This window comes from Pteronotus mesoamericanus, unplaced genomic scaffold, assembly GCF_021234165.1.
Source record: "Pteronotus mesoamericanus isolate MK-2021 breed Mesoamerican mustached bat unplaced genomic scaffold, CSHL_Meso_final contig_256, whole genome shotgun sequence".
Taxonomy (NCBI): Eukaryota; Metazoa; Chordata; class Mammalia; order Chiroptera; family Mormoopidae; genus Pteronotus; species Pteronotus mesoamericanus.
In genome coordinates, this window is record NW_026555108.1 from 2404577 (window position 1) to 2421609 (window position 17033).

The window sequence follows — 17033 nt, forward strand, 5'->3', positions numbered from 1 at the left end:
GTACCATGCCACGAAACCCCATCTATGCCTATGGAGGAATCTGAAAGATTTCAACAAGTATCTGCTGACTTGGCAATAGCTTGTCTTCAGCTTGTAGAAGACCCTCCAGTCCGCACTTCTCAGTCTACGTTGAATATAGTCCCTAAGCCATAGGAGTTTATACTCCTATTACCCCTCCCACGCACGCACACTGTCTGTTTTGAGATTGGACTACGGAACCAAAGCTGTAAGTGTTGACCTCTGGGAGCTCCGCTAGCCCTGTCCTCAAATAAAGCTCAGGGTTAAAGCTTCAGCCCTGGAGCCTAAAAACAGGTCCGGGAAAGCAGGAGGCACCAGGGAGCTAGGGTCTTCCTGGGCTAGAGCGATCCTCTTCTGTTTCACCCACGCTGCGCCAGCACTTGTTTCTCCGAAGCCACTCGGCATTAGTGCGCGGGGAGGGGAGGGGAGGGGAGGGAAGGGAAGGGTGGGGAGGAGAGGGGAGGGAAGAGAAGGAAAGGGGAGGGGAGGGAGAAAGGAGGTGGGAAGGCAAGGAGGCCGGCCCGGCGGGGGCGGGACCCGACTCGCAAACTGTTGCATTTGCTCTTCACTTCCCAGCTCACCCTCTGAGATCTCAGGGAGCCAACGTGCTGGGAGAGCCTAAGGGTCCCAAGCAAACCTGGAGGCAGAGGAAGCAGCGGAGGGAAAGTGACCAAGCTAGCCGCTCCAGTGTGGGACAGGAGCCGAAGGGACGCCCGCGTCAGCCCCAGCCGGGTTCTGGCGGCTGCCAACGCCTCCTGCAGCGCAGCGGCTTCGAAGCCGCCGCCCCGGAGCTACGCTTTTCTCTTCGGTGAAGTTTTTAAAAGCTGCTAGAGACTCGGAGGAAGCGAGGAAAGTAACCGGTAGGACTGACGGCTGCCTTTGTCTTCCTCCCCTCCACCCCACTGCCCCTTCCTGGGGCTCCTCTCTTGCTGCTGCCTCCGCCCGCTCCCCTCTGACCGCCCCCCCACGACACTTCCCCTCCACTCTAGTCGGCCCAGCGCGGCCAGCCCGAGTTTGCAGAGAGGTAACTCCCTTTGGCTGCGAGCAGACAAGCTAGCTCTGCGTTGCGAAGACGGCTCTGAGGAAGCTACGCGATCTCGGACACGCTTCAACTCTGGAGCCAGGACCTGGCTGGTTAGGCGGCACGCGGGGTGAGCCCCTAAGTTCTCCTCACTCCCTCTCCACCTTACCCTGCACGCCCCCGCCCCCCCAGCCATTTTTCGGGACCAAAGATCAAAGGATGAAAAGGCAATCAGGTCTTCAGTAGCCAAAACCAAAAACAAACAGAAAACCCCCACTCAAACCCGAACAAAACCAAAGGGAGGGGAGAAGAAAAACAATAACCCGGTTCCTATTTGCACCTGCTTCAGTGAACACAATCTGGAAGACGGAGAGTTTTCTTTTTATTTTTTTTCTTTCAAGATCTGAGCATCTATTGAATCTACCGTCCAAGTATTCAGAAACAGACTGAGCCTAGCAGGGCAGATTTTGTCTAACGCGTGTTTTCCTCTGCACAACACTTTGAGGCTGTCAGAGAAATTTCGTGTGGTTATTCCTGCAAGTTTCTTTCCCAGAAGCTTTCCGCAGGTGGGTAGCTAGCTGCAGTGACTACCGCATCACAGCCTGTTGAACTCTTCTCAGCAAGAGAAGGGGAAACAGGATAAAGGAATTAGGTGGAAGATTCAACCAAGCTCAAGGATGGAGGTGCAGTTAGGGCTGGGGAGGCTCTACCCACGACCGCCGTCCAAAACGTATCGAGGAGCTTTCCAGAACCTGTTCCAGAGCGTGCGCGAAGTGATCCAGACCCCGGGGCCCCGGCACCCTGAGGCCGCGAGTGCAGCACCTCCCGGCGCCCATTTACAGCAGCAACAGGAGACCAGTGCCCGGCAGCAGCAGCAGGGTGAGGATGGATCTCCCCAAGCCCAGAGCAGAGGCCACACAGGCTACCTGGCCCTGGAGGACGAACAGCAGCCTTCCCAACAGCAGTCAGCCTCCGAGGGCCACCGGGAGAGTGGCTGCATCCCGGAGCCCGGAGCCCCCTCGGCTGCCGGCAAGGGGCTGCAGCAGCAGCCGCCAGCACCTACGAACGAGGATGACTCAGCTGCCCCATCCACGTTGTCCCTGCTGGGCCCCACTTTCCCGGGCTTAAGCAGCTGCTCCGCCGATCTTAAAGACATCCTGAGCGAGGCCGGCACCATGCAACTGCTTCAGCAGCAGCAGCAGCAGCAGCAACAGCAGCAGGAGATAGTATCTGAAGGCAGCAGCAGCAGCGGGAGAGCGAGGGAGGCCGCTGGGGCTCCAACGTCCTCCAAGGACAATTACCTAGGGGGCAGTTCTGCTATCTCGGACAGCGCCAAGGAGTTGTGTAAGGCAGTGTCGGTATCTATGGGCTTGGGTGTTGAGGCATTGGAGCATCTGAGTCCTGGGGAACAGCTTAGAGGTGATTGCATGTATGCTCCGCTCCTGGGAGGTCCACCCCCTGTGCGTCCCACTCCTTGCGCCCAGCTGGCCGAATGCAAAGGTTCTCTGCTGGATGATGGCCCAGGCAAGGGCAGCGAAGAGACTTCTGAGTATTCCCCATTCAAGGCAGGCTACCCCAAAGGGCTGGAAGGAGAGACCCTGGGCTGCCCTAGCAGTGCTGAAACAGGAGTCTCCGGACCACTTGAGCTGCCATCCACCTTGTCTCTCTACAAGTCTGGAGCACTGGAAGAGGCAGCGGCTTATCAGAGTCGCGACTACTACAACTTTTCACTAGCCCTGTCCGGGCCACCGCCCCCTCCGCCGCCTCACCATCCTCAAGCCCGTATCAAGCTAGAGAACTCCCTGGACTATGGTAGCGCCTGGGCAGCGGCAGCGGCGCAATGCCGATACGGGGACCTGGCGAGCCTGCACGGCGGGGGTGCAGCGGGACCCAGCTCAGGCTCACCCTCAGCTGCCTCCTCTTCCTGGCACACTCTATTCACGGGTGAAGAAAGCCAGCTGTATGGGCCCTGTGGCAGTGGTGGTGGCGGCAGCACAGGGGAGGCCGGGGCTGTAGCCCCCTATGGCTACAACCGGCCACCTCAGGGGTTGGCTGGTCAGGAGGGCGACTTCCCCCCATCTGATGTGTGGTATCCCGGCGGCATGGTGAGTAGAGTGCCGTATTCAAGTCCCAATTGTGTCAAAAGCGAGATGAGCCCCTGGATGGAGAGCTACTCTGGATCTTATGGGGACATGCGGTAAGTTTCTCCGTTTAGAAATGTCTTTAAGCCTTGAGTCAGTCTGTGTCCTGCGGTATATCTTCTCCCCGCGTGAACACTCTGCTGCTGGGTGAGCCCAAGGGGGTTCCGTAGAAAGGGCTGTCCTGAACCAGGAACTTTACCTGGACTCTAGGCCTACTTATGATTATACCTTAGGGTTCCGAACCCTCACTCTGCGCCCCAATAACTGCCGTTAAAACCCTGGGTGCGGGCTCCTGCCTTTCCAAATTCCTTGACAATTCTCTGCTCCCGGCCTCCTAAAATCCTCCCTGACTCCCCAGGTCTCCAAATTTAAATCCAATTGCAAGGGCTACTGTCGGAAATAAAGCCCTTAATCCTTCCACTAATTTTTCTCCTCCATTCCCAAATCTGTGAACATGGAAAAATATGGGAAGTTTCTCCTAGAGTCTGTTAAAGTTTGCCCTCCAGCCTGTGACCAGTCTTGGCAGGTGAGAGGCAAAAAGACTGGCCCCAGCTTTTGTCAGCCCGCCTCCTTCAAAGAGATAAAATGGAGCGTGGAATTAGACGAAACAAGGTGGTCTGAGTTCTAAGGGACCGCTGTGTGAAAAAGGGGTGAAGTTCCTTCCCTGGCAACAATTGAGATCTTGCCCTGGGATTGGAGGTCATCACGGAGAATCCAACCAGGCACGATTAAGGACACTTTTGTTAGTGAACACTGGGCAGGATTTACCCTCACAGTTTAACTATGTTGGAAGTAGCTGCTTTTTTTTTTTCTTTTCTTGTAAATTGTTTATTTTCTCTATGGATTTTAACAGATACTCAGTCCTCTACTTCAGGTTTGCATCAGATTTATAAAGAGAGAACTTTTTTTTTAAATAAAGACTTTAGCCAGACTTGAGTCTGATTTATAAAAGTGTTGGAAAAAGTTTTAAAGGATTTCCTGCTAGTCCAGGGTGCTCAGAAATCTGCTTTTGGGAGGAAGGAGTAAGGCTCTTCAATATAGTCCTTTATTTTAAGAATGTTTTCAAACATGAGCTGTTACCTCTAACAAATTGAATAAGAACTGTTAGGGACCTATAAGCTATAATCTTGCCCAAAAGTTTTAAATAGAAAATGAGAAAAGAGGCAGTCAGTTTCGTCTTGCTTATTAAAAATTCTTCCTTACCACAGCTGTTCATTTTCTTGCAGGCCATGTTGATAATTTTTTCCTGACAAACTGAGATATTAGTTTATCTCCATGAGGGAGGGACTATATTGACTGGGGAACTAACTCCTCAAGTTTGCTGGATGCTGATGTCCCTATTGACTTGTGTGTTGTTCTGCATTTCTATAACTGTTGTTGACTATATCTGTGTTATTTTTATCTGTGACTTTTCAAATTTCATTGTTAGTGTTAGCATCTTTGGTAACTTAAATCGAACAATTTACCTCCTGTCACTGATGCTTCTGTTCTTGGAAGGTTGATAGCATGGGATTAGAAAAGAGAGAGGAGGATAAAATTTCATAAAATATTTTCTGGGCTATTGAAAAAAACATCTTCCTACCAAGCTTTACATCCTATTATGGTTTTAAGGTTTGACTTACAGGATTTTTAAAGGGTTCATTTATGGTGTTTTTGCGAGGTGTTTACACTGTGGGATAAAAGGTCTTTTTCATTTTCTAAGAACTGATTTACTTGGTAGGGTTAATTTTTTTTTTTTTTTTTTTTTTTTTTTTTTGGAAAGGCTGTTGCCAGTCAGCAAAGCCCTCTTCTGCTGTGAACTTTTCTGGGGCAGGGGATATCAAAAGTTATTCTTGACCTACCATTAGGCTAAACCCATCCACGGGAAGCTTCCCTCTTTTGCATGCCCCCTCCAACAAACTGAGTTAACAGGGAGGAAATGAATGATTCCACTTATTTGTTAAGGAATGAGTACCTTCCAAGAAATTACTTGAAATGTTCAGGAAGTGGTTATCGAGAACAAAATGTTCTTACTATCAGGTGTGTAGTTAAGATAGGTGATTTTATCCCAGGCTTTAATAGAAAAAGTTTTCTATTAGACTTGCTTAAATCAATGACTTTAAGTGATGAGAACTTTTCAGTATTCAAAGAAAGTATAAGATTATTGAATCTTCCCTGGTTTCTGACTGCTGCACTGGTTATAACAGTCTGGTGAGAGTGAAAACTGGTGTTCCTATCTTGTGAGTTGATAAAAAAAATTTTCATTCCTAAAATATAGAAAATTCTTGAGTCAGTTTTTTGAAATACCAACTTCATCAGAGTACAACCAATCCCAATCTAAAGATAAATATTTTCTTACTTTTCTTTCTTCCCCTCACTTTGTAGAGGCACAATTTAGTAAAAAAGCAAGGTATTTTTTAAAAGCCAAACCCAGAGCTTCCACCTTCTCTGTATTGCATGCCACCTTTGCATTAAAAATCTCAAAATTCTAGAGGTCTCCAATAACGTATTGGATTTTCCCCTTTTTCCAACTGTGTTGGTGTGTTCATACACATTAGTTAATTGTAGAGGTGGGAATTTGTAAAACTTTAGTAACTTTTGGCATAATTATGTTTTTATATATTTACAATGTTTCTGGGGAGAGAAGAAAGGCTGAAGGCGGTCTTTATTTTCTTACTTAATTTACCATGTGGTTTGAACAGAAGGAATCATAAAAAGTGATGGGGCTTACGTGCAACCCTGGTGACATTTTATGGAGCTGTCTTCTTTCAGAGATCAAACAAGACTACAGCTTTGTTAATTGACCACTGTCTCATTTAACAAAAGTAGTGTCCTTTATATTCTGGCAAACAGAACAATAATATGACAAATATTTATTCTTGGTAGTTAAGATCCAAGGGAGCCAGGAATTAGAATTGGGGTTTAGGTAAATTATCCAGGTGCAAAGAGAGAATTTAAATTTTCTCTTGGTATTTGGTTCCGGTCTTCATAATAACTAATATTTGAGTAGTGCTTTGAGATTGGCAAATACTGTCTTTCTCTATTAGTTATTTTGAAATAAGTCATTTTATTAATTCCCCTTTTCATCTCCTTTCACTTCCTCAGTTATCAAGCAACTTTTTATGACGACCTTTAATGAAGCAGTTTATTTTGTAAAGCATAATTTTGCTTTGGGATCCAGATAGACTAACTCTCTGTCTGTGGGCCTTGAGGATCAATATGTTGGGAAAAAATCCTTTCTACATGGTCAGCAAATCGCTGGTGAGTTCTGTCTGGGTACCAATAATCAAAAGCTGAGAATGAAATAGCCACACTGGCTGGTATCCTATTTTGAAATATGTGCAAGATGTAGCGATGGAAGGCTTCTCATTTTTGTCCACAGAGGATTTCTCTCAGCTCGGCCAAAGGTTAACATCAGTGAGGGATATTTTCGAAGAACCTTACAGCCTTCCAATCTCAGGGTCACTTTGTGGTGCTTTCTTGCCAGTGCTAATTTTACCTCATCAGGCTTAGGTTCTTTCACCTGTAAAATTTAATGTAATATATTGAATTTGCTGGCACATTTAATTTTCTTTAAGTGTTTTTCCTACCTGTAGTAATTTGCTCATCTGCTATACATATACACATTTAAAACAAAGAATTCCTTGGCTTCCTCGTGCTTACTTCTAATGTGGCTACTGGAGTTAGGAGCATAGACAATTTTATTTTTATTTTTTTGCCATGGTGCTATCGAGACCACCAGTTTCATTCAGAACTCTACCCAAGAGGGAGCTTAAAGCCGGCTGGGTGTAACAAGTAAATGGCTGATTTTATACCCAAACCTGAAATCATGATTCTGAAAAATAAAAAAAAAACAAACAGAAGTCAAGTTTTGTGAGGTTGATAGGAGAGGAAGAAGGAAATCTCTCTCCACCCCTTACTGCCACCATTTTCTCTTTGTTTGCAGCTTCTTCAAGTGCTGCCTGCCTGTCCCTGATTTTCTTTCTTTCCACTCCTTTCATGCTTTTGACATTGAAATGTAGACTCTTCTTCCTACTTTTCAGGATGTTTTTCTCAGTACTCTTGTGGAGTGCTCTTAAAGATTTTTTTTTTAATCTGGAGAATAACAAATCAGATCAACCCCAATTTCTTTTAGGACTAGATGACCTGAGGGGATAGCAAAATGAATAGCTGAGGTTAGAACTTGATTCAGCAGTAGCTGAGAGAGCTAAACTAGATGGCTCGAGGACTTGGCAATTTACTGAAGTATTTTGCTGGCTACTGTCTCTGTCTCTCTCTTGATCTTTATTTTGTTTCTTTGTGTCTACTGGCCATTTTGGCAACCTTTTCTCAAACCTTGAGAAGCACTGGACCCTCTCCCTTTTGAGACAGCTCTGCCTGGGTCAGATCACCATAGCACTTTCACAAAAAGTACCTAATGTGCATGAGGGTGCTTAGTATTAATGTCTGGCTGGTCTTATACACAGATGTAAATTAATCATTTGAAAACAAAGAAAGGTATTGAAAGAAATTACTCTACCTCAGACTTCCTTTGCCAACATTCTATCAAGTTCTGAGATACTGAATTCAGAGTAAGGTATCCTCATCCCAAACACAAAGATGACTTTTTTCATTGCTTGTAAAGTTATATAGAGTTAACTGGTATTGATTGGTATTTATCATACTGAAGAGAATTATGAAAGCTCATATTTATATTACACTCTTTTCAGAGAAAAGCCCCAGTTGTCTTCCAGTTTATTCACTAGCACTCAAATGTGGATTTACAAATCAAATGTAGCACTCAAATGTAGATTCTACAAATCAAATGTAGATTTGAGCAGGCCAGAGGGTGCTTAGTGAATAACCTTTTGCCAGTTGATAAGTACAAATAGTTGCATTTTCTATTATATTTGTTTACCATGTGGAGAAAGCTTTGTAGAGCAGCACTTCAGCTTTTTCCCTGAAGCTTCCCTTCCAGCTTTTTTCTCAATGCTTCCCACCTGACAGATAATGTTTTAGATTTTTGCTCTATAACAGCTACTTTCAATGGCTGCTGCATAGAGATGATAGACTGAATTATGCACAATTCCTTGCACACTCATGGGTGCTGTCAACCCTTCTCTTTCACACCAATTCCTGCTGCCAACTTGTAGGCCATAGCAGGGTTGAGAGTGGCTCAGCTAGAGAAGCTTATAGCTCTAAAGTGCTGATTACTTGAGAATGCTGCCATTTTATATCATGCAGTACCTCAGTTTTATTTTTTAATGACAGCTTAATGAGACATAATTTATAATATATATAATACAGCAATTTAAAGTGTACTGTTCAATGATTTTAGTATATTTAGAGTATAGCCATCACCACAATCACTTTTTAGTATATTCTAGTATATTCATCACCCAAATCAATTTTAGAACATTTTAATCACTTAGCAGTCAAACTCCTCTTCCCCAATCCAGAGCAATTATCAACCACCAACCTACTTGCAGTTTCTATGAATTTGCTTATTCTAACATTTCATATAAATAGGATCATACAGTATGTGGTCTTTTGTGACTAGCTTCTTTCATATAGAATAATAATTTCTGTGTTCATCCATGTTGAAACACATATTGGTACCTCATTCTTTTGAATAACCAAATAATATTCTATTATATGGATGTACCACAATTCATCTGTCCATTCATCAGTTGATAGACATTTGACTTTTTTCTACTTTTTGACTCTTATAAATAATACTACTATGAACAATCAAGTATAGGAATTTTTTTGTGAACATATGTTTTCAATTATTTTGGGTATGCCTAGGAGTGGAGTTTCTGGGTCAAATGATAATCTGTTTAACCTTTTGAGGAACTCTCAAAACTGTTTTTCAGAAGTAGCTGCACCATTTTATAATCTCACCAGCAATATATGAGGGTTCCAATTTTTCCACCTCCTACCAATACTTGTTATTATCTGTCTTTTTAATTATAACTATCATAGTCAGTGGAATGTGATATCTCAAACTGGTTTTGATATGTATATCCTTTTTAAATTGTTCATTGCCAATATTTAGAAATATAATTGTTCACTGACAGTGTTTAGAAATATAATTGATTTTTGTATATTGACCTTGTATCCTGCAACTTTGCTGAAAGTACCTGAGTTTTGAACTCCTCTAGGATTTAAGAGGTGGAGGGATTTTGATGCTGTGTTGAAAGTTAAAGCATACTTTGTTTTGTCCTGTGTGAAGGCTTCTTAGAGACACTGCTCTTGGTTTTTCTCAGCTGTGAGTTGGAATTGGTAATGACAGCCCCTTCCTAGATGAATAGAAGTGTGTCTCTAAAATTTTCAGGTCTTTAGAGAACAGTAGGAAAGAAACCTAATAAAGTTTATTCAGTTAACAGTCTTATTTTTAGGGAGAATTGGGAACTATTACCGAGGGGATGAGGACTAATCATTTCTATACAGAAAACTGACACAAAGATAAGAAATGCAAACTAGGCCAAAGAAATCACTAGCTATGTTTGGCTTATGTTTAGGTTTATGTAAACAGCTGGAGTCATAATTTTGTTTTTATATGTTGTCCTTTGGATAAAGTAAATGCCACGATTCCTTCTCGTGTGTATTTCTAGGTGAGGAAATGGTTCATTTACTTTTATATAATTTGGGCTTATTTTCAGAAATTCACTCTATAACCATGAAGCACAGATAAAATTCACCTATAAAGGAACTAAACTCTTGCCTCATTAACACTCTAAGCTAAAGGCATATCTAATCAGCTACAGCTATTATGTCCTGATAATGTTAAGTGAACTGTAGACCACCGGACAAAATGTCCTACTGCAACCTAGATGTCTTTAGAGATCACCCTAATAAAGTTATTTTTAAAAAATGTATCCATCAATCCACTACTTTTCATTAAGCACCTGCTATATGCCTATCTGTGTACTAGGAGGAGACCAGGATAATGGGGGACACAACTCAGGGAGAATCCTAAGGTCAATGCCCTCAATGAGCTTATAACTATATATTAAAAAAACATAAAGGCAGCACCATTCTGTCAGTACAATGAGATACTGGATCGTATGCTATGGGTTTTTAAAATGTATGCCTTCAAAAAAGAAATGAATCAAAGTCAGCTGATGCGGTTAACAATATTACCTGTGTCTGCTTCTTATCCTTTTTTGATTAGATGGGGTCATGATTAAACTCAAGCAATAGACTATAGGTCTTGATGAGTTTCAAACACCAGAAGGTGATAACCTGGGAAAGATAGTAAGAATGAATTCGACTAAGCAGTTGAAATCTATTTCTGCTTTTTTAACAGTGCCACCCCACTCAAGTTAGTTACTACTCTCTTCTCAGTTCCTTTGGCTATATCATTGCCCTTGCTGGAAAAATGTTTTGATGTCTTTGACTATAAAAATCTGCAATATATGAGGAGTTAATTAAATTAAGGGGATTAAAGGGTCTATGTTTGGCTTGAGAGCCAATGAAGATGCCCAGTGTGATGATCAGATCAAGAATTACTAGTCTGCTCTCAAGGTTTCCTTCGGACATGGTGGCTTGCTTTAAGGTTCTGTATAAATGGCCTCATTTTATTTCATTGATCTACTTGATTTTTTCTGTGCTGGTGTCATGTTTGTTTAATTGCTGAGACCTTATAATAGATTTAAATGTTTTAATATTTTGTAATGGATCTTGACACTTAAATAAATAAATAAATAAAATCAGTCTGCATTTAAAAAAAGAAAGAAAGAAAGAAGGAACTCCTACCTTTTGCAACAACATGGATGGAAGTGGAGAATATTATGCTAAGTGAAATAAGCCAGGAGGTGAAAGACAAATAGCTATAAGTGGAATCTATTCAACAGAATAAACTAATGAACAAAATAAACCACAGACATGGAAATATGGAGCAGACTGAAAGTGACCAGAGGGGTTGGGGAAGAAGGACAATGGTGGAAAGAAGGGGAAGGGGCTAGACAAAGAACATGTATGAATGACCCGTGGACATGGACAACAGAGTGGGAATTGACTGTGGGAGAGGGGGACGGGGTGGGATGAGTTGAGGAGGGCAAAGGGGGAAAAAACTGAGACAACTCTAATAGAATAAACATGATTTAAAAATAAAAAAAGTTAAAAAAAGAAAGAAAAGGTTCTGTATAAATGGGGTTTCAGGCTGTTGGCTAAGCGACTGAAGTGAAAAGACAAACTAAACACTTCTTTTTAAAAAAATATTTATTTTCAGAGAGAGGGGAAGGAAGGGAGAAAGAGGGAGAAAAACGTCAATGTGTAGTTGCCTCTCACGCCTCCCTACCCCCTACCAGGGACTTGGCCCCCAACCCAGGCATGTGCCCTGACTGGGAATCAAACCAGCAGCCCTGTGGTTCTCAGGCCGTCACTCAATCCACTGAGCTACACCAGCAAGGGAAAATTAAACAATTCTTAGAGTAAGAAGTGCATGAAAACTATTTTTGTAAGGGCTTTGCTAAATTAGATTATGTAGCTTTTTGAAATGACCTGCTCTTTAATCATGGGCTCTGTTTTCTGCAGGTTGAATTAACTTGCTTATGGAACTGTAGTTCCACCATATGACCACTAGGGGGACTGCAAATGTCCCGCAGCAGAATTTTCTTTCTTTCTTTCTTTTTAAATATTTTATTGTTTATGCTATTACAGTTGTCCCAATTTTCTCCCCTCTGCCCCCCTCCACCCAACCAGCCCCCTACTTCCATAGCCAATTCCCACACGGTTGTCCGTGTCCATACGTCTTTCATATAGGCTCTTTGACTGCAGCAGAATTTTCGTAGCAATTGTTGGCCTCCTTTGGTGGCTTCAACACATCACAGACTAACTTGAGCCAGGACCCCCTAGTACCTGGCAATAAATAAGCTATGGTAGTACTTACTTTTTTATTTGTGATGTTCTTTCTCAAAGTGCAAAACATTTTTAGTAATACTGTTTGACTCTTTGATACCTTTTCCAGATGTGGTGCAGGGAAGAGTGACATCGGACACATTCCAGTAGCACTTTACAGTTTCCAGAGCAGTTTGATATTCTGTTACTGCATTTAATTCTCATTTCTACCTTATGCTGGTAGCCAGGTTTCATGGTATTATAATATTCTTCATATTATTATAATGTTATTCCCATTGTAAATTTTTTGTTCAGAGAAGGTAGGTAACATGTCTAAAGTGAAACAGCTTCAAAGTGGCAAAGCTGGGATTTAAGCCCCATTCTTTCTTCCTTAAATTGTGTTCCTCTTTCATTTATCACATGGCCCTCTCACTTCATAGATTTAAAATGGGAGATTCAGAGAGGCAAAAACCCTTAACTGGTATCAATAATACAAACTGGTGGAGCTCTTAAGGCGTCTGGGTCTCTTATTTACTAACCAGGTAGATGGATTATGTTGTATGGGAGTTCTGAGTGCCAATAACCTTATCATCTTACTTCATAGTCTGCATTTATTCAACAACTACTTATTGAGCATTTACTATATGCCAAATGTTATATTAGGTACTGGTGACACAGCAATGAGTAAGGCAGACAAAATTCCCTCCTTCTGTGGACTCTACAGTTTAGTGAGAGGATACATATAGATATATCAAAGAGCGATGTGTCATGAAGAATAGCTTAGCACAGTGCGGGGATACAGATTAATAGTGTCAGGGACCACTTTTTATTTGTCCATCAGGGAATGTCTTACTGAGAAGTTGATATTTGAGCAGAGACCTGAAGAAAGTGAGGAAGTGAACCATAGGGCTATCTGGGGTTAGAATATTCCAGACACAGGCATCCATAACTACAAAAAGCCTGAGGAAGGAACGAAGTTTGTGTGATGAAGGATATGTAGCAGGGAGGCCTGTAAGGCTGGTTGAAGTAAATGGGGAGTGATAAAAAATGAGATCATAGTTAAGGAAGAACATCACAAATTTTTGTTAGGACTCTATCTTTTACTTTGATATGGCTTAACCATTGGAAAGTTTTGAGCAGAAGAGTAATGTGATCCAACATTTTAGCACGATCCTTCTTCATGTCATGTACCATTTGATTTTTTTGTACATTGGTCTGTTTACTTATTGTCTGTGTGACAAAGAGGCTGTAAGAGCAAAAGGGAAGCAAGGATATGAAACTACTGCAGCAATCTGAGTGAAAGATGATGGCAGCTTAGGCCAGGGTGGTCTTGCTGAAGGAGATGAGAAGATGTTGAATTCTGAGTGTGATTTGGTGGTAGAGGTGACAGCATTTACTCACAAATTAGATATTCTTTGTGAGAAAAAGAGAGGAGTCAAGGTTTATTGTCAAATTTCACATGTGAACAATTTAAAAAATGTGATTACTATTTACTAAAATGGTGAGGATTATAGGCAGAGTAAATAGGTATGTGGGTGGTTATAAATCAAGAGTCTGGTTTAGAATGTGTAAAGTTTGAATTATCTGGTGAACATTCTGATAGATTCTTTTCAGTTTTCATGCAGAGCTCTCAGCTCTTCAAGATGATTAAAAGGAACCTTAAAGATCACCTATGCCTTTGGTACCGTCTTTCCTCTCCCCTTTTACTTTATAGAGGCCTAGAAAAGGGTAGTGTCTTGTCCATGGTAAAACAAGTTGGCAACAGAACTAGAGCACAAACTCAGTTCTCCTGGATTCCAACTTGATGTTTCTTTTCTCAGTGTTATTCTGAGGCCTCATTATGGGGAAAGAATAAGTCTCTCCTTCTTGCTCAATCTTTAAACCACGTAATTAAACTAAATAGTGAATAAAAGAACTGAAACAACACGCAGATTGGCTGTTGCCTCCAACCAAACCACAATATTATTGTTATGTTTTTACTGAACCACATGCAAAAATAATTTATCCATGAAAAACATAGTAACCAAATCAAAGCTAAAAGATACTGAGAATCTTAACAGAAATGGCCTGAGAGTGTAGGATGATAGAGGAACTTGGGAGACTATCTTGTCCAGTTAGACTGTTTTGTAGATGAGGTGCCTGAGACAAACAGATGGAAAGAAACGTGAACAAAATCTAACAGAAAGTGAGTGTCTTTTAGTCAGAACCTATTTTGAGAGTTAAGCTATCCGTTGCTTCCTTGAAAAAGTCTATATTGGAAAAGTGATTCCTCGATCAGAACAGATAATTATAGTAATAGCAATAATAATGATAGCACTTACTGTTTGCCAAATTTTGGTGTTTTACATGGGTTAACTCATTCAATTCTCATAACAACTTTAGTAAATAGGTAACCCAGAGAGGTTAAGTAACGTGCCCAAAGATCTCACAGCTAGAAAGTAGCAAAGCATATGTGCACATCCAGGAAGTATGACATGTAACTAGGAGGTTCTAACCACTGTAAAATACCAGCAGCATTTCAAGTTAGCCAGCTGTTTACCTATATCATCCCAAAAGACCGGTGACTGGGGTGACCTCATTGTGCACTGATTCTATTATAGTCTACTGATCCTCACCAAATAGCTGAATGCCTGGGGATTAAAGTAGAGGTGGAGTGACACAAAGAGGAGGGTGGAAACATTTGATCATTTACAATAGAGATTGGAAAGCAAAAGTGTAGAAATTATTGAAAAATGCCTAGAGATCCCAAGGTGGTTGAAAATCTCAGAGCCCCACTACAAACCTGGGCAATATGATGTCTGCTTAAATAAGAGAGCTATCAAGGTGAGAAAAATGAAATAGCTGATATTTTGGAGTTCAGAGCTCTTTTATGTGTTTTACATATGTTAATTCATTTAATCCTGAAAATAACTCCCTGAGTTAGGTACTATTATGTTACTAGTGAGGAAGCAGACACAGAATAATGACATAACATTCCCATGGTTGTAGAACGAGTAAGTGGAAGAGCATATATTAGACTCTAGGCAGTCTGGATCCATAATAGATTCTTTTCCACTACATTTATGGAAAGGAGTGCAATTCCTATTGCAGATTTTTCTAATACAAAAACATTGTACCTGAACTTCAAACATTTGGCAACTATAATCCCTAAAATACAGCAGCTTCTTCTAAGGTCTCTTAGGAGGAAATGAACTTAACCAAGGTTACATGGTGAGTAATTAGGAGAGCCAGAGCTTGATTTGAGACTCCAGACTATTAGGCCTCTTTTCATTCTGTCACTCTGGCTCCCTTCTCACACTGACATGTCTCCCTCTATTTCTCCTTGTGTATCACACTAATCCCTAACCTTTTTTTAAGATAACTTTCTCCATCAACAATGTTGGACAGAGAATGGGAATAATGGTCAGAAAATCCATCTTTTTCTAGATAATTGGACAAATTAAGAAAAATGTCAGGAAAAAAAATCTCAGAATATGGGATTTGCCCTAAATAAGAAGGGGAAGTTCCCAGTATGACCAGATGTTACCTTTGTCCTTCTGGGCTCAAATTGGCTGTGCAGGATTCCATTGGAAGTCATGAATGTGGTTATCAGATGACATTTTTGTTACTGTGGTAATGGAAGTAACCTACTAGGAAATTCTGCTTCTCTCCAGATTTTTTTTTTAAAAGAAGGTGCAATCTTGCCACTCACAAAAACAACTACTTAGATATTTCTTTTCAAAATTGGCATTACATAAAAAGAATCTTTCTAAACTTGTCATATTGGAGTACATCTCTGAAGCATTGTACAACCTCTAATTAGATGAAGGAATCACATAAACTGTGAGTTGGGAGTAAAGATGGAAAGCCTGATGTTTGGGTGATAAAGGATTCCAAAACATGTGTTTGTGTGTGTTTACTGCTTCTGTTTCATCTTTGTTTAAAAATACAAAGGTTAGCAAGTATGTAGTCTGTGGGAGTTTCCACCTGGTCATTTGAAAAACCTGTTTGATCAGTTTTTAAAATAAAAAAGACCAAATTAGACTGAGATATTTCAGTCACCAACTACCTAATAATAGACCAAAAATGTTAACCATACTCATATTGTCAGATGATGTGTCATTTCCTTTGGACACTTGCTGAGCCTTGCCGAGCTGTTGGATTGACTTTAATATAGCAGGCCAACAGGATGGGCTCTTCTTTGGGGACATCAATATTCTTCCAGATTCAAAGTTTTCTATCAGAGCTGACCTCACAATGTCCTGGAAAACTTGCTCTTAAAGCTTTAGGAGTTAGAGTAGTGAAGCTATGTGTTGTTTTCCAAAGCCTCCTAAGTAATACCCTCTACTTGAGTTGAGATCCTCATCAGCTCTTGCCTGGATTAGTGCAGTCAGCTCATGCCCATTCTCTCTAGTCCTCTCTGCTGCTCAGTGATTCATGTTGTAATCATCACACCATATTAATGTTCCCAAAGTTCAGCTACAATATTGTTAGTATCCTCCTTTAAACATTCATTTGTCTATAAGCTCCTTGAGGGTTGGAACTCTATCTGTTTTCAATGCTTAAAACAGAGGAAGTTTTGCTGAGCAGTTATGTACGCATATTTGAAATTGCAGCCCTTCCCCACTTGCTTATATATTAAATTCAAAATTATTTAAGTCTGGTGTTTGAAGCTTTTTATTATCTGGCTCATTTTTCCAGCCTCAGTACATTTAATTCCCTTTCAAATATCTTAAACACCATCCAAATGGATTTAGTCGCTGTAACCTTAATCACCCCTACTCCTTTATTCTTTCAACCTGTTATTTTTCCCCATTATTCTTTGGCTTTGAAGGCTATCCTAATTTTAATAATATCCACTATTCTAAGCTTAGCTCTACTACAGTCTCCTACAAGATGAAATTTCCCATCCCCCTCACCCAATGAGATGTAATGTCTATGACATTATATGGTTTCTCCGTAACATGATATGGTTAAAAAATGTAGGTTTCAATTTCCTCACCTGTAAAGTAAGGTTAGAAATCTCTTGTTTGTAATATTTTCTGGAGAGAGGCTCAGAATACCTGATAATG

General features: G+C 41.3%; 1 protein-coding gene across 1 annotated transcript in view; it reads left to right on the top strand.

Annotated features, from left to right (window-relative positions):
- Positions 1-201: 201 nt before the first annotated feature.
- AR (androgen receptor) overlaps positions 202-17033 on the top strand; it is a 204192-nt gene continuing 187360 nt past the window's right edge. The window contains exons 1-2 of the mRNA XM_054574253.1: positions 202-226; positions 595-3236. Of these exons, the coding sequence (XP_054430228.1) occupies positions 1717-3236 (1520 nt within the window). The 5' untranslated portion in view covers positions 202-226; positions 595-1716. The remainder of the gene's footprint in view (positions 227-594; positions 3237-17033) is intronic.